Source organism: Squalius cephalus (genome assembly GCF_949319135.1).
Source record: "Squalius cephalus genome assembly, chromosome: 11".
NCBI lineage: Eukaryota > Metazoa > Chordata > Actinopteri > Cypriniformes > Leuciscidae > Squalius > Squalius cephalus.
In genome coordinates, this window is record NC_137132.1 from 16,780,584 (window position 1) to 16,801,366 (window position 20,783).

Consider the following 20,783-nt stretch of genomic DNA (forward strand, 5'->3'; position numbering starts at 1 on the left):
AATTACTCAAAGGAGCTTGGGGCTTTTGCTTCTAGCTGCATTTCTGCACAGTCCAAAATCACAAGAAAATGTGTTTGTTCTTCCTGTGATCAACACCATTAATGGGTGTTTTTGCTAAGGGTGAGTGTGTAAGCAGTGTTAACGTCCGCTTGGTGAAACAAAGCAGTGTTTATTCAAACTGTGAGTCTAGAGTTGAAATAAGTGGGTTGCACACTGAGATGTGTGAGGTGACTTTACGTTCATGCCATGTCAGAAATATGAAAAATACAAGCTCTCAATTTCAAAATAATATATGTGAAATATGAGTCGATTCTTTTATCGAATCATTCAAAAGGATTCAAAAGTTTCTGCAAGTTACATGTCAATGCATCATTTAAGCATATAGTGAAACTGATAAAGCCTACTCAGTGTTATTTAAAAAAAGAAAACATTTTAAATACCGGTACCTTATAAATATTAATTTATTATCATATTAGATAATAAAATAAAAAATTGAAATGTTAATTTAAAAAATACTATTAAATCTATTAAATATTTCTGGTAACACTTTGAAATAAGGTTAAATTAGTTAACTACATTAGTTAATGTGAACTAACATTTATTAATCTCATATAATGTTGATTTCAACATTTACTAATAGACCTTATTCAGAGCAGCACCATGCCAGGTATAAAAGCGAGGCTGTGAGGGATAGACGTACTATATTTTTAATAGCATCCGCTGTATAAAGCTCCCTGATTACTTATAATTTTCCACAGCTCATGTTGTCTGGAGTTTTTTGTCTACTGAAACTTCTTGGCAAGATATTTTTGCAGTGTTTCGTCAGCAGAACAATCCGAAAACACATTAAATAACAGTACAACCCGCTGATGTGAATAAGGTCTATACATTATTAAAATTAAAAGTTGTATCTGTAAATATTATTTAATGGACCTGAGCTAGTATGAACTAGCAATGAAGAGTATTTTTAATAACTAACCTGGGACCTTGTAAAATGTTACCAAATTTTTGTTGGGTCTTCAGATTGATTATACCTCTGTAAACATTAAGAGTGTAAACATTAAGAACCCCTGAAGTTTAGAGTCCCACCCTCAGGCTTATTGCGGACCGCACTGGACATCCCCGAGTTGAAAAGGTCCATTCAGAGCTGGTTCCCCCAAGGGAAGCTCTTTGACTGTGGGGCCCTGGGCCTCCAAACACAGGCCTGCTTTTGTTCATCTGGGCTCTGATTGGTTTGAGCTACTGTACTGTACCATGGACAAGACCTAAAGACCTGACAATTTCTCACTAGCACAGCAATAGGAAGCACACACAGTCATAAACACAATATCCTTGTTTTTCAGATCCAGGACTTGGCAATCCGCTGCATTCAGAAAAACATCAAAAAGAACCGAGGTGTGAAGGGCTGGCCTTGGTGGAAGGTTTTTACCACCGTCCGTCCACTCATCGAGGTTCAACTGACAGAGGAGCAGATCCGTGGCAAAGACGTAAGCACCTGTCATCTTCACTAACCACTTTAAATGCTATAAATCGGCATGCCATGTACAGATTTTGCCTTTTGAAATTAGTACAGCTGAATTCAATGGCCATCTTTGTGGCTTTTAATGCCCCTCTCGGTTTCTCTGCCCCGCGGGGGTCCCTCTCAAATTCAGCTGCAGCTCTATCGCACTCAAATCACCCGTCTCTTTGGTTACTGTCTCTGTGGCTTTGCCTCAATCCAAGTGTTTGTAGAGTCCTGTGCGTGTTTGTGTGTGCGGAGAGTGGCAGGGCTGTGTGTATGCATACATTACCTATGTAGCATGCTGGATCAAAAGCAACTCTGCTTCCCGTGGGGGAGTGCATTAGCATGTCACAGAGTGTGTGCGCGCGTGCATGCGCGTTTCGTTCGCTGGGCCGCGTCCCGCTGAGTGCTGTGTAGCCATGCAGTCAGGCGTGCTCCTGCGAGAGACAGACGGGTGCTGACACTGCCTCCAAACAGCCTGCTTTTAAAAAACAAACACAGAGTCACTATCTCCTCTGCACAAACAGATTTCACAGCTGCAACCGATTGGCTATATTCTGCAGTTCTCTCAAGTTCGCAAAAGAAGAGTTTTGGAAAGTAGGAGGAGGTATGCGGTAATAGAGACGCTAAGGCTTCAAACAGGGCAGGCTTTCTTCCTGTCTGCCATTCCGTTACAGTTTCTAATTTATCTCACCTGTCTATCTCTATACTTCACTAAATATAGTAACTGTCATTGTGTCTGAATGTGTAACTGTCTGTGGTCATTCCTTTATATATCAGCTGAATTTCTCGTCATCCTGTCCTTCTGTCTGTCTTGTGTTTTCTGATTGTCTGTCTTTATTTAGGAGGAGATTCAGCTGCTCAAGTTGAGGCTGGAGAAAGTGGAGAAGGAGAGGAACGAGTTGAGACTCAATAGTGACCGGCTGGAAAGCAAGGTTCAGATTCTATTCAAAGAAACTTTATTGTTTACACAAAATGATCATGCTGATGTCATTTGAGCATATCACAGTTGCATACATACTTGTAGGGTGTTCCATACCAAAGTTTCAGTAATTGATGCCAATGAAAATTCATTATTCTCAATAAGAAATTTGAGATAACAGCAAACATGAATGGGGTTAAGCTAATTAACATACCCCTTTTATTTAAAAAGTTACATGTTATAAATATTAACAAATTAAAACAATGACAAAATGAATTCAAGAAAACAATAATAAATAGTTTTTATACAATAATATATACTTAAATAATATAATTTGATATAATAATAACATGTAATTGTAATGTATAATTGATACAATATATAAATTATATAATATTTTTATACAATAATTAAACAAAATTAACTTTTTGTAAAAAAGTTCAATTAAAAGGTTACAACAATATTAAGCAATAGTGTGTTCGAGTAAACATTCAGCTATAACAATAAAAAGTAAATTAGAATAAATTATTAAATTAAACAACTGATGCCATCTTCAAGTGCATGATTATTAGATACAATACATCAATACTTATTAAAGCTGCTAAAGTTATCCAGCTAAGAGCTTTTTCTTGTCAGTATTGTTGTTTACATAATGCAACCAACATAATAAACAGAGGCAGGTCTATAGGAATCGTAGATTATATATCTTAGGATATATATCTTTGAATAAATTCATGCTTCATGCATTGTTCTCTAATGTGCAAATCAATACTTTGATCAATAATACATTCCTACATTTATATATGTCCATTTTAAGGCATCCATAATAAAATTTCTACAAGTTGGTACTATGTATGTTAATATTATATCATTGTACAAAATCACACCTTCATAATACACAGTCACAGACACCCAGACCTCTTAAGACAATAGCAAAAAGCTATCGTCCCTGTGTGAAATATGTGAGTGATGATATAGATGTGAAGTGTTGCATATGTGTGTGAGATGAGCTCATACACTACTCTAAAGTTTATATAGAGCACGGGTGCCACATCTAGTTAATGTTTGCTCATCATATGTATGTTTCAGATCACAGAACTGTCATCAGAACTTGCCGATGAGCGTAACACAGGCGAGTCTGCCTCGCAGCTGCTGGAGTCCGAGACTTCGGAGAGGCTGAGGCTAGAGAAAGACATGAAGGATCTACAGGTACACACACACACACACTTCTGAACAGAGATAGAGTTTGAGTTGATGGTTTTCTGTAAGGAATCTCCTCATGCCTGAAATAGATATTTTCCACCAAAGCACAGACAATGCAGCCCATGCAGCAGAGCGTGAGCCGTATACAAATTGTGTCATCTCATATTAAATGTCCATGTGAAAGACAGTATGTGTGTGTGAGCAAGAGACTGCCGGTATTTGCCTCTGTATGCCTGGTGTGTGTGTGTGTGTGTACAGTGTGTTTTTATGTGTCTCTTAGGCTCAGGGTTGCCTGTGTGAGCAGATGGTCTGGACATTTCCCTGCAGAACAGAGAGCTGATGTGCTCTGTGTCTGTGTGTGTCTTTGCGTTTCAGGCCAAGTTTGATGCTATGAAGAAGCAGATGGAGTCTATGGAGATGGAAGTGATGGAGGCACGGCTCATACGTGCATCGGAGCTCAACGGGGAAATGGATGACGATGACACCGGTGAGTTAGTGACATCACTTCCTGGACAGAGCAAGATTGGAATAAAATGCATAATGCAATCTCAGTAAAGGGATTCCCTTATGATTGCTGAGCTTTGAGCAAAAACTATCAGAGCCTTCCTGAATCATTTTGGCAGAATTGAAGGGTTATCTGGGAGTATTTCCATGAGTTTGATGGCCCATGACTCTCTGGTTGAGGGGTAGAGCTTCAGGTGTGCTGAGCGTTTCAGTGTTGCACCTCCAGACAAATGAGAAAATAATCTGTAGCATCAGAGCTGCTGCTTCTCATTAAGCTGTTTATATGGAAATGCCAGGGGGCAGTGAAAACACCAAACATGAGCTCTCTCTCCATCTCTCTCCGTCTCTCTCCGTTTCTCTCGGTCTGCTGTTTCTGGAACTTTCTGTGAAGAGGGAAAATCTGGTGTCTCATTATTATTTTTTTAAGTATTAGAGAGACAAATCCATGTTCATTGTTTTGAGATAGATACTGTATATAAACATATAAACATATTATCTAACAAAAAACTAGTATGAAAAGTAGCTAATTTTAAACATCAAATATCTTTTTTTTGTTGTTGGCCTGACTCACCTCAGAAGGTTTAAACTTTTATATTAGGCTTGTATTTAGTTGTTGCCCACATTTTGAATGCAATCCAGTTAATGTGTGAATTTGTTAATGTGAAGGGTTTTTTCAATGCCCGCAATAGGTAAAATCATTTGGACCTTTTCTACATCATGATGTGAAAGAGTAAATCATTTCAATATTTTTACAAATATTGTAGTGTTGACTGTTGATTGGTTGAACTTGAGCTTGATACATGCACAGTTACCAAAGTTATTGTAAGAAAAAATTATCTTCTTATTGGAAATATATGATTATCAGTAACTACAAACCAACATTTAAACCCAAACTTGCTAGTGATATCTTAAATGTGCAATCCTGATGCCAATTGACTCATATATGTATGTGTGTGTATATGTATATGTATATGTATATGTATATATATCCAGTACTGTTCAAAAGTTTGGGGTTAGTGAAGTTGGTTTTTTTTAAGAAAAGACACATTGATTTGATTCAAAATCTTAAATACATTTATTATGTTACAAAATATTTCTATTTTAAATAAATGATTTTATTCATCAAATAATCCTAAAAAAAACTATTTTCCAATTTACACAAAAATATTAAGCAGCACAACTGTTTTCAACATTGATAATTATTTAATAATTAATAATTATTTTTGAGCACCAAATCATCATATTACAATGATTTCTAAAGGATCATGTGGTACTGAAGACTGGAAAAATGACTTTGTATCACAGGGTTTAGTTTTAAAATGTATTTAAAATAATAGGGTACAAAAATGGCAAATGTCATAGAAAATTAATAGAAAATAAAAATGTCTGGCTCTGTTTTGTTTTCAGTTTACTTTGATGATCTGAGGTTGATGATCAATATTTTAAGCACTTTCTTTCACTATGAATTTATTGAAAAAGATAAATAATTGCTTATTTTTGAGCAACGTGTTCTCTGTGAAAGCCAGAGCGTGATAATACTCAGTAGTGCTGTTCTTAGAATCCCTGCTGTCATGAACAGAACTCATTTTAATGCACATGTCAGACTGGTGAGGGCTTGTTCTCACCTCTGTCACACAGCTGATCTATGAGACTTAATGCTAAGACATTTGATTTATTCCACTTTCCAGCAATTACAGTATGTTCTGCAATGATAATGTGGCATGGACAGCTCCACTCTGCATATCTAAAGCCGCCTCTCATATCGTTCTGCTTTGATTTATCAACTTTTGTGTATTTGCTTGTTTCCAGTTTATCAGATATCTTTTAAAATCACAGAATGGGTTTCTGTGTGAGCCACAATCAAAAGGATTGTAGTGAAATATCCCTGGCAGTGATCCAGAGTTTAAACCTCGGCTCTCTTCAGGGAATGACCACAGACTAATCTGGCCCATAGTGTTTCACCTTGAATATCATATTGCAATTATGATGCCAAATAATATGATTTTAACAGCGTTATGATAAACATCTGACATTTAAAATTGCACCGCCAACTTCAAGTGCACTGAACCTGTTGAGATAGAGTGCTTGGACTATGTGCAGTAGACAAAACAGAGTGCTGCCACTTCGCTTTGAAGCACTGACATATTTATTTAATTAAATCGCAGCAATATGCGGTTTAATAATAACACAAGGCCGTCTCACAATGAACTGTGTGGCCTTAATCATCACTAACTCTTGTGTTCAGGAGGAGAATGGAGGCTGAAATATGAGAGGGCCATCAGAGAGATCGAGTTCACCAAGAAGAGACTCCAGCAAGAGTTTGATGACAAACTAGAGGTGGAGCAGCAAAACAAGAGGCAGCTGGAGAGAAAGGTTAGGGCATCTTACAAACATTTTTTGCACTGTCACCAAGGGATGCACAATATCAGTTCTGTATCTGTTACCGGCCAACATTATTTTAGACGTTTTATTGGCCGTTATTTGATATTTAATTACGCATGCTCTTTTCCTCTATTTTTACATTAGTCTTTTGCAAATCTCAAAACGAATAGCTTCACATTATAATGTTTTGATGCCTAAATTCACTTACAGCATTTAAATCAATTGCTTTAGTTCTGATGTTTTATTTTAATTTTATTTGGACAAAGTAGTATATTTTAATTTCACCCATTTATTGGTAATCAGCCATAACATGAAAATAATTATCAGCTTATTAGTATTGTACAGAATTTTAATAAAAGTGCATCCCTGCTGTTGACTCTATTCTATCAAACTAACACACACATCATAAAGACTCAGACTTCACTTGTATAGTCAGTGTTGTCCAACACAACAGCATGTACTGTCTCAAACATGAATGTATTAGCTGAAACTCACACATCTAGACAAGGCACACACTGGATGGACAGATCCACCTGTACAGACTCACTGAGAATCTGTGTGTTTAGCTGACGGACCTGCAGGCGGACAATGAAGAGGTGCAGCGTGTGGCTCAGCAGCTGAAGAAGAAATGCCAGAGACTGACAGCCGAGCTGCAGGACACCAAACTGCACCTGGAGGGCCAGCAGAGCCGCAACCACGACCTGGAGAAGAAACAGCGCAAGTGAGTCAGACCAGATATTGGATAAGTATGCCTCTTTTAATGGAGCTTTCAGTCACAACAGGATGTGTAGTAGTGTTAAATAAAATAAAAAGTCCAGTTTTAGTCAATCAAAAGCTTATTTTAGACCTGCTGCATAATGGTTAAACTTATAATCACAATTATTTAGCTCAAAACTGTAATTTTGTTTTGTTTTTTTGCATTTCATCAGAATTATTGCACTTTCACCTATAAGCCCAAATCAAGACAATGTCAACTCATACGCATGGTTTATTTGATTCATTTATTCATCTAGTTTCCTGATTTATATAAATCAACACACTCTCTACATTATGAAAACTGGTAAAACTCAAAAGCTTCTCTCAAATGCTCAAATCGTGCAATTCCTAATAGTAATTCTATTAATTCCAAATTATGTTCAAGTTTTTTATTAAAACAACAGCAGAAAAGAATTTGTTTTAACACAGAGTTGAAAATAAGGTGCATTTATTTTGCTACCTGTGGTAGACTACGCTCAAAGACGTTTCTAGACATTATTTCAATCTTTATTTTTTAAATCATATTCTATACAGACTGCAAACTTGCATTCACACCTCGAGTAAAATATGATTTCTTTTGCAATGGCCCTGAAGATTCAGCTGCAGGGGAAAGAAACATGACACAGGGAACCTTCTAACTTAAAACAATAATTTTAAACATTAACAACAGAATTCAAACTATGCAGCTTAAAGAGTTAGTTCTGCAAAATATGGTGGCATCTGCAGGAGGGGCGACACTGTACTACAAAATTTTTACTCAGCCACTAAAAATAAGCATGGATTTAAAGAATCCATATTAAATTTAAAGTCATCATGAATTGGAAAATCAATATTTTAACCCAACTCTTGTATGTTAAACATCAAAAATGTTCTGATAGGTTGTGATTTCATTGTTTCACCATATTTTAGAGGATGGTAGAATTAATTGATGATAGATATGCGACGCTCCTTGCCTGATTTGGACACGGTTTTAAAGGGATAGTTCACTCAGAAATGAAAATTGTGTCATCACTTACTCAACCTCGTGTTGTTCTAAACCTGTGTGAGTTTCTTTCTTCTGCTGAACACAAAAGAAGATATTTTGAAGAATGTCGGTAACCAAACAGTTGATGGACCCCATTGACTTCCATAGTGGGAAAAAAAAATACTATGGAAGTCAATGAGGTCCATCAACTGTCTGGTTACTGACATTCTTCAAAATATCTTCTTTTGTGTTCAACAGAACAGAGAAACCCATACAGGTTTAGAACAACACGAGGTTGAGTAAGTGATGACACAATTTTCATTTCTGAGTGAACTATCCCTTTAAGGCCCGTTCACACAAAGAACGATAACTATAAAGATAACTATAACAATAAATATGTTAGCGCCCACACCAACAGATAATAAAGTTCAGTTTATTATAAAAGTATGCACTTACAGTAAGTTATGTTTTCTACTACTTTAAATGCTCAAGCTCTTTAACGCCGGGGTGGAAATCTGATTGACTGTCAATGTTTTAATCATTCATCAGCTGAAAAAAAATAAAAACATTCTGAAAAGATTGAAGTGATATTTCTCCTGTGTCTCGTTATCATTATAGTTGTGGTTTGGTCTTCCCTATTCTCATAGAATTAGAATTAGTAGTAAAATTTTGTAGTTTGTTAGTCCTTGGTGTGAACAAGCCTTAAAGGGATATTTCACCGCTGGAAAGATGAATGTGTATTTAAATTGGGTCATTTATGTAGTAGAAATGTGAAATTATTTTAGAAGTTGGTGCCCTCTAGACTGAGAAAAGCCAGAAAATGTATTTTTGGCTCATGTGGATGAAAGACAACAACTCCCAGAATGCACTAGCTTCGCTGCCCTACAAGGCCACTCCCAAGACTCGCCTACCGGTTACAGAGGGCAGTATCAGAAGAAATGATACAACTAGGCTACTAGTTGACTCGAACTGAAAAGATGTTTTATCGTGAGATCCCACCCCCTATGGGCTGGTTGAAAACATTCGGAAATAGCTCCTACTACTGGCTGTAGACTCGAGCCTCTGGCCAAAAGAGCCTCCGATGAGGCAAAATGACGATTTTTGCGTCATCTTAGGTTTTTTTCCAGACACACAATACAGAAATCTCTCGTCTCAGGGGGACATGAGGGAGGGAAGCACGGTCATTCGAAAATACTACTGGGTTTCTACTGATACAAAGCTTAATGCTAATCGGTGAAGTATCCTTTTAAGAGTAGCCCAAGAGTGCCTCAGAAACCAGCATCTCAAAATGAAACATGCATGACTATCATTACTCTTAGCGGCAGGCCCTTAGCGGAGCGGCGGTGGTTAATGTGCGAAGGTGCTGTAGCTAAGCCTTTTTGGACTCTTGAGTAAACAGTCGGAGGCAGTGCCTGTCAGTGCGGACGGCATGTGTGAAAGTCCACTGTAAATGTAATGATCGGCCTGAGGCTCAGGGTGACGGCAGATTTAGCCAAAGAGAGGGATAGGGGGAGGGCAAGGAGAGCGGTCCTTCAATTCTCTATGGGGCTAGGATTAACACAAAGAGTTGCATAAGACTCATTTATGGGATCATAACAGGGCCTCTGAGAGAAGGGGGTGGAGAATGAAAGAGAAAACTATAAAAAGAGGAAAAGTATTAACTGATTTGCCCCAAAGCATCATGACTCCCCCCTCCTCACACATTGTTACTCACTTACAAGTTAACCCAATCAGAATGTTTTCCCCTAATGCCCCTCCTGACACACACGTCACACACAATACTGTAAGGCTTAAAGGAGTTTTAGTTTCTCAACACTCTGCTATGCTTGGCTATTTTAGGAAAAGCAGGTATGTTTTGTTTTTGTTTTTTTTTAATGTTTTTTTTTTTTTTTTTTTGTCATTAGACTTGTGCTTTGATTATAGTGATTAGTATGATTAGAAATTAGCGATTGCCTTTAGTTATTGCATTGTACATAATTTGACTAATGGTTAACTAATATGGGATTTTTCAATTAGTAACACCAATGTAATAAAATCAGATGTAATCATGATATGCAGATCATTTAATTGCAGTTTAATTCACTTTTATTAAGGTTGAAATTAGAAAAAATCCCATCCATGTTCACTGCTAAAACATTGTTTTTTTATAAGGTTTTGCCAGCCTCGGCAGTGTGTCTTGTTTTCCTTAAAAAAGTATGCAGTGGGGTATTTATTTCTTTGATAAATAATAATCTTAAACAAATGATCAATTGACATTGTTTTCTGAAGAATTTGTAACTGTCTGGTGAAAGTGTTAGTTCACCCAAAACTAAAAAAAATTTAATATCAACCAAAACAGTTTAATATCAAATTAATATCTTCTTTTGTCTTCCACAAAAGAATGAATGTCATACCAGTTTGGAACAACATAAGGGTGAATAAATTATGTTTTGGGTGAAAAATCCATTTTACTTTTGTCACATAGTTGGCTGGTGCAATAATGTCAAAGTGGCAATGGCAAATATCATGGTTGTTTTCATCTGATCACAGTAAAAACTTTGTAGGTTTTTACATTTTTTTTTTACATTACATTTTTTTATACAAAGTGACTTAAGTATGAGGACCATAACAAACAATCAAGCACTTTATCATAAGAGCAAACAGTATTTGCACATGTACTGTACACATGGCCACGTTTGAAGTATAAGTTAAATTGGTAAAAAAAAAAAAAAAAAACTGGAGCTGAATCATTTTTTATTAATTTATTGTATATATTTAGTATCATAGGAAGTGCCGTTATGGTTGTAGTCTAGTTAAGTGCTTGTGGACTCAGTTATAATGGTCTCAGCAGATTTGGTGGAAGATTGCAGCTGGTTCCACCACATACTGTAGGAACAGAGAGTGCAAAGCCTCTGGAAAATGACTTTGAACCTTTGTTTCCTCTTTCCTGAGATTAAGCTTGTTGACCGTGTGTTTTTATGCATGCAATGTCTGCAGGTTTGACTCGGAGCAGTCTCAGGCTCAGGAGGAGGTGCAGAGAGAAAAGACTCTGCGGGAGAAGCTGAGCAGAGAGAAAGACATGCTGACCGGGGAAGTGTTCAGCCTTAGACAACAACTGGAGGTCAGCAACCTCTCTTATATCATCCTTCTTTGTTGTCTCTCACTCACAGACTTTTCCTGGCTGTGACGTACACGTGTCTGTGTGTGCCGAGTCCAGACTGTGTTGTTCTAAATGAGTTTTTTTTTCTGCTCTCTCAGGATAAGGATCTGGAGATATGTGCTGTCAATCTGAAGCTGGAGCAGTTGGAGGTGGAGCTTCAAGATCAGAACTCACAGGATTCAAAGGACGAGGCGTCATTGGCCAAGGTTAAAAAGCAGCTTCGTGACCTTGAGGCAAAGGTCAAAGATCAAGAAGAAGAGCTTGATGAGCAGGCTGGAACCATTCAGATGCTGGAACAGGTAATCATTTCATGAGAATAAGGACATGTACTTTGGATTGAGCTGACTGATGTTTAATGTATTATGTCTCTTGGAATGATGCATATTCTCCATGCACACAATTTCCACCTGTCATGCGTAATATGCTAATTTATGTAGATTCAGCTGATGCGTCGTTATGAAGAAACTGTCAATACTTACAGTTTGCATACATTATAATAATAATTAAGAAGAGTTTTATTGGCCTGTGCGGCAGAGTTATTTTGCATATGCATCTGTATGCACATTTCGTATGTTCAGCTGTGTTTGTATTCAATGAGATGTTGATGTTGTGACCTGCAGGCCAAGCTCCGTCTGGAGATGGAGATGGAGAGACTGAGGCAGACGCATTCGAAAGAGATTGAGAGCAAAGACGACGAGGTGGAGGAGATCAGACAGTCCTGCAGCAAGAAGGTACGATACATCCACCAACCAAATAAAAGCTTTCTTTCTTTCTTGTTCTATGTTATTATGTAAATGCTGAATAATTCTAATTAGCTAATATCCTTAATGTGCAAGTCTTTTGTAGATTGTAAATATTTTTAATTTTCTTTTATTTACAAAGCAGCTCTACAAAAAATGCACAGTGAGGATATTAGCTCTTGAAATAATATTTACAAAATATTGTTATTCATAATAATAATAATAGTAATATTCAAATTAATATTAGTGTTAGGTAATATATGTATTCATTAATCTTAATCTTATAGTACAGTAAATATTAGTCTATTGGAAAATAATATACACCGTACACCATAAAATAATGCATTAATATATTAACTATTTTTTTTAATTCTTTTATTGTAATATTATAAATGTAAAGGAACTTTTGAGTCAGAATCTTGACAAAACATTTTTTTGTTATGTTTAGATGACTACAAAATGATGTTGATATCTCAGAAAAATCTTTTTATGATGTCAAAATTAAGAGATATGATGAATTTATGAATTTTATGATGTCGAAATCACAAGAAAATTAAGTTTTTATGACAATTATGAAGAATTGTGTAGCTCTGTAGCTCCCATGCACATTCAGTCAACTTTTCACTTTAAGTACAAGTCACCTGCTAACACCATTAACAGCACGCTCTGAATACTTTACAATTGGTTTCAGAAGTTCAAGTGTGTTCAATTTCTAACATTTTAATTGCTGATGTTCAGTTCTTATGCAGAGCTCGCTTTGCTTCCTGTACAACATAAATAAACAAGACATATTCGGCCATGTGTTGAATAAGAATTTTCATTCAGTGTTGTTCAGCGCGCAGCTCTTGTTGCAGATAGCGACTTCCCATTTGTAGAGTGTCTTTGCCGCGAAGGTGCAGATAAGCTGAACTCATTGAGTTTTGATGTATAATTCATGGGCCTATTTTTTTTCCTCACGTATATTTCACCTTTCCCTCCTCTCCACTTAACCAATCAAGCTGCCAGTACAGTGCATCCTATAATTACCCTTCTTTCTCACGACCGAGTCCCTTGATTGAGGGAATGTGTTTATATGTCTGGAATGACAGTATATAATTGGATTGACTCTTCAGGGTAAACCTACTTCACAAAGGCCTTGCATGATGTTCTGTTACAGTGTTTTGTTTGTGTGAACAGCTCAAGCAAATGGAGGTGCAGCTAGAGGAGGAGTATGAAGACAAGCAGAAGGTCTTACGGGAGAGGAGAGACATGGAAACCAAGCTGATGAGCGCCCAGGAGCAGGTACTGCACTCATAAAACTTGCTATAGAACTAGTCAAGGTTTGAAATATGATGATTTAATATATGCGGTATGAAATTCCTTTTTAATTTTTTATTCTATTTTTTTATTAATAATCAAATCAAAATGTGTATTAATAATTAAAATAAATATTAAATGTGTACAATATTGCATATCACATACAGTATGTGATGCAGATTGCTCTGTACTTTTTTGTTTTATTTTTATATATTAGACAGATATTAGGCAGACCCTTTTGTCAAAATGTTGTTAAAGACCTCAAATTTTATGGTTTTGTAGTTTTTGAATGTTCTATTCATCTGAATAGAACGAATCATATTCAGAACTGTATCACGTTTTTTTTTTTGTTTCCACAAAATTCAGCACAACTGTTTTCAACATCGATAACAATAAGAAATGTTTCTTGAGCACTAAATCAGCATATCAGAATGATTACTGAAGGATCATGTGGCACTGAAGACTGGAGTAATGATTTTAAAATAGAAAATAGTTATTTTAAATTTCAATAATATTTTCAAAAATTACTGTTTTACTGTGTGTTTGGTCAATTAAATACAGCCTTGGTGAACATAAAAGACTTCTTTCAAAAAATGTTTCTGTAAATCATGGACCAAAAATGCTAATTACTTTTTTTGCACTCTTTTTGGTTACATCCCAAAAAAATTTTAATCAAATCAAATGTCTACTGTAATGAAAATGTCCCTTCTTCTAATACCAAATGCAACAGACTAACAGATGCAAGCAGCAAATAATGATAGAAAATAATGTTCATGACATAAACTAAAGGCTATTGATTGACTTTGGTTTGTCTTAAACCAGGGTTTCTCAAACTCGGTCCTGGAGGGCCACTGTCCTGCACAGTTTAGCTCCAACCCTGATCAAACACACCTAGCTGTGAGTTTCTAGCGATCCTGAAGACATTGATTAGCTTGCTCAGGTGTGTTTGATCAGGGTTGCAGCTAAACTGTGCAGGACAGTGGCCCTCCAGGACCGAGTTTGAGAAACCCTGTCTTAAACTAAGTTTAAAGATTTTCAAAATCACTCCAAAAAAAAAAAAAAAAAGAAAGACGGTTGCGGTACCTATATGAAAAATAAAACATTACATATCAAATATGAACAAAAATATTATTTTGGTGAAGGTTATGTTCTGTTATGAAAATAAAATGGATTTTTTTGTATGTTTCCTCAAAGTAACAGTTGCTAAAACCACCAAAACCATCATTCCTAAGTTTTCAGTATGAACAACATATAAAGATAACAAACTATTTTTGGTGTTTTCAGGTGAGCCACAGAGATGTGGAGACAGAGAAGCGTCTGAGGAAGGACCTGAAGCGCACAAAGGCCTTGCTGGCTGATGCCCAGATCATGCTGGATCACCTGAAGAACAACGCTCCCAGCAAGAGAGAGATCGCTCAGCTCAAGAACCAGGTCTGTTTCTCAGCTCCCCTGGTCTCAGTTGATAACACATCATACATAAGGTCCAGTAGGAAACATACATTTCATTTATGTGTGTTTGCATGTGTGCTCTTTACAGCTCGAGGAATCAGAGTTCACATGTGCTGCTGCGGTCAAGGCCCGAAAGTCAATGGAAGTAGAGATCGAGGACCTCCATGTACAAATGGACGACATATCCAAATCCAAGCAGACGGTAAGTCTGTCTGTGTTTGGTAAAAGAATAACACTTGATTTTTATTTTTTTTATTTTACTTCTTTTACATCAGAGTCAGAGGCATGCATAGACACAGACACCACCTGTCTTCATCCACAATAGGTGGCAGCCAGGATGTCATTTCAATTATTTACCAGGGGGAAATGATTTCCGCCCATAATGGCACGTTTCCGATCCCGGCTATAATTCGAACAGGATGTATCGCCGTGAAATACATTACTCTTTAATAATTCTGACATTGATTCAGTATTATTTAAGCATGAAGAAAATTGTGTAATTGTGTCCTCACTGTAGCGTATTATGAAGCGATATCAGGAGAGACGGATGCAGCCAAATTCTGCAGATGCTGTTCCCCTGACGCTGTCTCCATATTGTTTTCTTTTTTTTGTCATCGCCGCCTGTCATATTTGCTCTGCTCTCTGGAGCAAGAGACACTCTGACAGAAGGGTGCAGTGAACATTTTAATTTTCTATAAAGCCGTTGCCATGCTGAAGCATTGTTTTGGTGCAGTCGGGTGTTTTCGTGGCTATTTCTAAATCTGTCTCTCTTCTGAATATTGTCATTGATTAGCAAGAGCGTGATAAATGGTCTGGTCATGATCACTGTCTGATTAGCTTCAGGTCTGTCTGACACCCCCACCCTCCCCTCCCTCCCCCCCTGGGAGATCATGGATTTCCACTAGAGGATTTGAAGGTGACACATAGGTTTGATACAATACACTTGCCAGACAGCATTTAAAGGTGTGGAATGGATCTGTACAGAAAAAAGGAAATGTCTTTTATCAGTGTCTTGTGTTAACGTATAATGGAAAACAGGATTTTCATTCATTTGTACACATCTGCAAAAGCCAGTCCATGAATATTTCATTTATGAAACCTTGAAAAATGGGTTATTGAGAAATCATCGTAATATTAATGTCATAAGCACAAGCATATTATCATATGACCACAATTTACACTACCGTTCCAAAATTTGGCATCAGTACGATTTTTTGTTGTTGTTTTTGAAAGGTTTCTTATGCTCACCGAGGCTGCATTTATTTGATCAAAAATACAGTAAATGCAATAATATTATACTGTATATATTATAATATTATAACTTATAATATAAACATAAACTTTTGGTCAATTGAATGTGTCCTCACTGAATAAAATTACTTGCTGAATAAAATTACTTGCTTAAAATAAATCTTAAATCTTAAAAATGATACATACAGCTAAGGTAATTTTCAGATTCAGAGATACAGTATTAAACAATCATAAAAGAAGTCATTTACATATAGAAGCTGGTGGTGGGGCAGAGAGGCTAAAAAATTATTGTTTTTGATGCATGTCATGGGAACAAGTGCAAATTGTAGAATATAACCCCTTTAATATTAATTTATTTGCACTGGTTTGTGAAAGAGTGTGTGAAAGAAAGCGCAAGCTGCCTACATGAGGATGTTTTTTACTAAATCATTTAATTTCCTGCTTTTATGCTCACTAGTCAATTAGCAATGTGTGATGTCTACATTTTTTGCTTTTACTAAAACATTTGAAAGATACTCCTCGGAGATTAGCTTGCCTGTATTGTTGAGGTAATTATTATTGAATAGAATTAGACCTCTGATACTGTTTGACAGAGCAGGCAGTGAAGTGTTCGTCTCTAATTGGGAGACGGTGCTGTGTTCTCAGGGATTTATACAATGCAAGCAGCTAGTGTTTAGTGACAAGGTGACAGGAAAATGATCTCTTTAAGGAATCAGGAGACTGGCTTTCAGTTTCAAACTAAAAACGAGAGCTGAAGTCGGAGTGGTTAGCCTCACATGTTCCTGACATGTTTAGATGTGGTGCTCATGCATGGGGTCACAGGTTTGAGTCTGACTGACTGTATCAATAAAAATAGCTAAAATGGATCCTTTTTTTCTTTTTTGGGGTCAGAAAGCAGAAGTCGTCATAGTTGGGTATACTTCTATAGCGGTGAACCGGAGACAACAGCAAAAATTGTTTTTGTATTTCCATTTGCTCCAATAGCAAAAGAAAAAAATCTATGATAGCGTTTTGACGACTTCCAAAGAAACGGAAGAAATATCGAGATATTGATTACAGCAGTCAGAAGAGAGAAAGATGTCAAATTTGCCGTTACTATTAATAGGTATTAGAAACACCCTTGCAGCAGCATTAATTTGTTTTGTTTTTAAATTCATCATAACTGCCAAAGAAAATAAAAGACAAAGTATAGCGTTATAAATGTGTATACATTTGTTTTTTTAAATATTAAATTAAAGATATGAAAAACTTTACAATATTTACGATATTGATAACTGTGGAAACACGTCATCACAGTCTGTGAAAAGAGTCCATTAACCTAAATGATTATTCAAAAATTTTGTTAATTTGTGTGTATTTCCTTGGTCTTATTGTGCATGAACCAATTAGTCCCTGATGCATAAACCAAAGACACTTTATATTTTTTAACCTGAATATCCCTAGAAGTGTGTTGTATTATGAAAGTAAAATGGGTTGTGAACTTGCCAACATGTCAAGCATTTCTATCAGGGTTTTTTTTTTTTGTACTTCACGATTTATTTATTTATTTATTTATTTATTTATTTTTTAATTTGCAATCATATTTGTTTTTGTCTTATTCTATTGTTTGTTTCCCGTGCAGCTTGAGGAACAGCTGAGTCGTTTGCAGAGGGAGAAGAATGACCTGCAGTCTCGCACGGAGGAGGACCAAGAGGACATGAATGAACTCATGAAGAAACACAAAGCCGCCGTTGCCCAGGTAACTCTCTCCAGCACTCTGTCTCTGTCTGTCAGAGAGCTGTACAGAGCTTTTCTCTCATCACACACAGCGTAGATGTGTCTGTACATGTACATTTAAATGTTTTTGTAATTTGTATCATGGAAGTTCAATATGAATGTTATTTTTTTTTAAATGACACAATTGGGTAGAATTCTTTTTAAATAGTATTTTAAGAATATATATATTTTAAATAACAGTATTTTTATTTTTAACAGAGTGGCTTTTTTATTGTGGCCAGCCTAAGGCACACCTGTGCAATAATCATGCTGTCTAATCAGCATCTTGATATGCCACACATGTGAGGTGGATGGATTATCTCGTCAAAGGAGAAGTGCTCACTAACACAGATTTAGACAGATTTGTGAACAAAATTTGAAAGAAATAGGCCTTTTGTGTACTGTACATAGAAAAAGTCTTAGATCTTTGAGTTCAGCTCATGAAAAATGGGGGTAAAAACTAAAGTGTTGCGTTTATAATTTTGTTCAGTGTATATATTTTTTTCAGAATATATATTTATATTCCAGAATTTAAGGTCTCAATTCATGTGTGAAAATGATTCTTCATGCTCCCTTCCAACCATTCTTTCACAATATAAGCCTAATGAATCTTGACATTGTCATGCCTGCATGGTTGTTTAAGAAATAAGCTACACACTCCATCAATTACGGTTAGAAGAACTGTTGCCAAACATATATTGCTACAAACATAATAATGACTGCAATAATGATCCAATCGTAGACTCTTTAGCATTTGCCTATTTTAATTTTTTTTTTTTGGCCGTGCAGTGTATATACACACTATTATACATTTAGGGATTATTTCACACTGCAAAATAAAAGCAGTGCGGACTTATTGTGTTGAATATATTTAACGGGTTACAGCATTCACAGCAATCACAGTGCTATTGCATTGCCGGAGCAGCGTGAAGCAAGCCTAAAAAGCATTTTTGTTCACAGTTGTGTTGTCCTTTTCAATCATTTATTTTTTTGACACTGAGCGTATTGCATGCTACATCATTCCAACATATCTGACATTTTCCAGTATGATTCATTGCTGTTTCTCAGCAACATACTTCCATCATGCAAATCAAACCTACAGCGTCATTTAGTGTGTGCAGATGGACCACTCTGTATTTCTGCCTTTGATTGGTCGTTCGTGCCAGTGGGAAAGTGTCGCTGGAGCGATTGTCATTTATTTGAGTGTGTGGGTTGATTGTCATTAACAGTGTTTTAAACACAGCATGCTGCTATGGCAGCAATGTAGAGATGAGTGATGTGTCTCCATAGATTCTAAGTAAACAGATCCTCTCCAATGGAACAGCCTGTTCCCTTTGGTTTACTTCAACTTTATGGTTCATTTATGGGTATATCAGGTTTTAAAATGCAGTCACATTCATACTTGAGGCATTCAGATTCCATTTTAGGCTCCATTTCACTCATGCTTCTGTTAACATGCTATTTATTGCTGCCATTTTTTGTGAGATGTCATTAACAGACCATAAGATTGCTTGTCTGTCAGCAGCTAAATGGTTTGCAGTGTGCTGTAAGATATATCACCAAAATAACATACCATCATGCATATTTCCCCCTTTCACTGTGCACTGCTTGCTGTTTTTTCTAGATGGTAAATAAGACCGTATGCACCAGGTAAATGAGGGATAATACACTATTTTGCTGATTATTTGAAATACTGGGTGTCCATTTTTTTAAACTATGAAATAGATGAGTTGTGGTGAATTTTGCAGTATACAATCATATGAATATTTCATACAAACAGAAAATGTGCATACTTGCGGATCATGTACTGTATATAGCATAGAAATTATGTTTAGATAATTATAAGATAAGAAAATAAAGGAATTGTAGGTTCAGATTATGTATCCTATGGTGTGTGTGTAGAAGACTCTGACCCCTCTGTGGTGTGTTCTGGTACAGTCCTCACAGAACCTGGCCCAGATCAGTGACCTGCAGGCCCAGCTTGAGGAGGCCATGAAGGAGAAACAGGACGTCCAGGAGAAGGTGAATTCACTTTGGCATCCATATGGAAATGCATATTCACAAAGTTACTGTTACTTGCAAGTGGAGTGCAGTAGATATCAGCTCCTGTTTTGTTTTATTTCTGCTAAGGTGAGCTGAGGTGCTTAAGGTCAAATATTTGCACAAAAAAGTTACAATATGGAGATAATATTTTAGACTCTTCCTCTTTGAATAGTTTATTCTTTCATGAGCTCAAGATCAGGCTCCACCCTTTCAACTGTTTACTCTTGTATGAGATCAAGGTCTGACTCCGCCCTCTCAGCTTTGGACTCTGTAATGAGAGACGTCAAAACCCGACCTCTGTCGGAATTTGAGTCTTTAATGATAGGATCAGACTCTGCACCTCATGATAGAAATAGACTCCTCCCCTCTCAGCATTTGAGTCTTTAAAAATAGGATCAAACTCCACCCCTTTCAGCATTTTAGTCTTTAATGATAAGATCAAACCACGCCCCCTCTCAGCATTTGAGTCTTTAATGATAGGATCAAACCCCGCCCCCTCTCAGCATTTTAGTCTTTAATAAGATCAAACCCCGCCCCCTCTCAGCATTTTAGTCTTTAATGATAGGATCAAACCCCGCCCCCTCTCAGCATTTTAGTCTTTAATAAGATCAAACCCCGCCCCCTCTCAGCATTTGAGTCTTTAATGATAGGATCAAACCCCGCCCCCTCTCAGCATTTTAGTCTTTAATAAGATCAAACCCCGCCCCCTCTCAGCATTTGAGTCTTTAATGATAGGATCAAACCCCGCCCCCTCTCAGCATTTGAGTCTTTAATGATAGGATTATTTCTTTGAAGAGAAATTCAAAGACAGGTCTCAAATCCATTATTCAAACACTATCACCATGTGTAATTAAGTATCAGAACCTCTATACTGGTCT

At 36.6% G+C, this 20,783-nt stretch overlaps 1 protein-coding gene across 6 annotated transcripts in view; it reads left to right on the plus strand.

Annotated features, from left to right (window-relative positions):
• myo18ab (myosin XVIIIA b) overlaps positions 1-20,783 on the plus strand; it is a 106,542-nt gene that overhangs the window by 72,601 nt on the left and 13,158 nt on the right. For all 6 annotated transcript variants that reach the window (XM_079885566.1, XM_079885570.1, XM_079885568.1 and 3 more), the window contains 14 exons: positions 1,344-1,487; positions 2,347-2,436; positions 3,513-3,632; positions 4,002-4,113; positions 6,376-6,503; positions 7,079-7,233; positions 11,209-11,332; positions 11,470-11,670; positions 11,992-12,102; positions 13,288-13,392; positions 14,692-14,838; positions 14,945-15,058; positions 17,729-17,845; positions 19,801-19,884. In XM_079885566.1, coding sequence (XP_079741692.1) covers positions 1,344-1,487; positions 2,347-2,436; positions 3,513-3,632; positions 4,002-4,113; positions 6,376-6,503; positions 7,079-7,233; positions 11,209-11,332; positions 11,470-11,670; positions 11,992-12,102; positions 13,288-13,392; positions 14,692-14,838; positions 14,945-15,058; positions 17,729-17,845; positions 19,801-19,884 — 1,752 coding nt within the window. The remainder of the gene's footprint in view (positions 1-1,343; positions 1,488-2,346; positions 2,437-3,512; positions 3,633-4,001; positions 4,114-6,375; positions 6,504-7,078; positions 7,234-11,208; positions 11,333-11,469; positions 11,671-11,991; positions 12,103-13,287; positions 13,393-14,691; positions 14,839-14,944; positions 15,059-17,728; positions 17,846-19,800; positions 19,885-20,783) is intronic.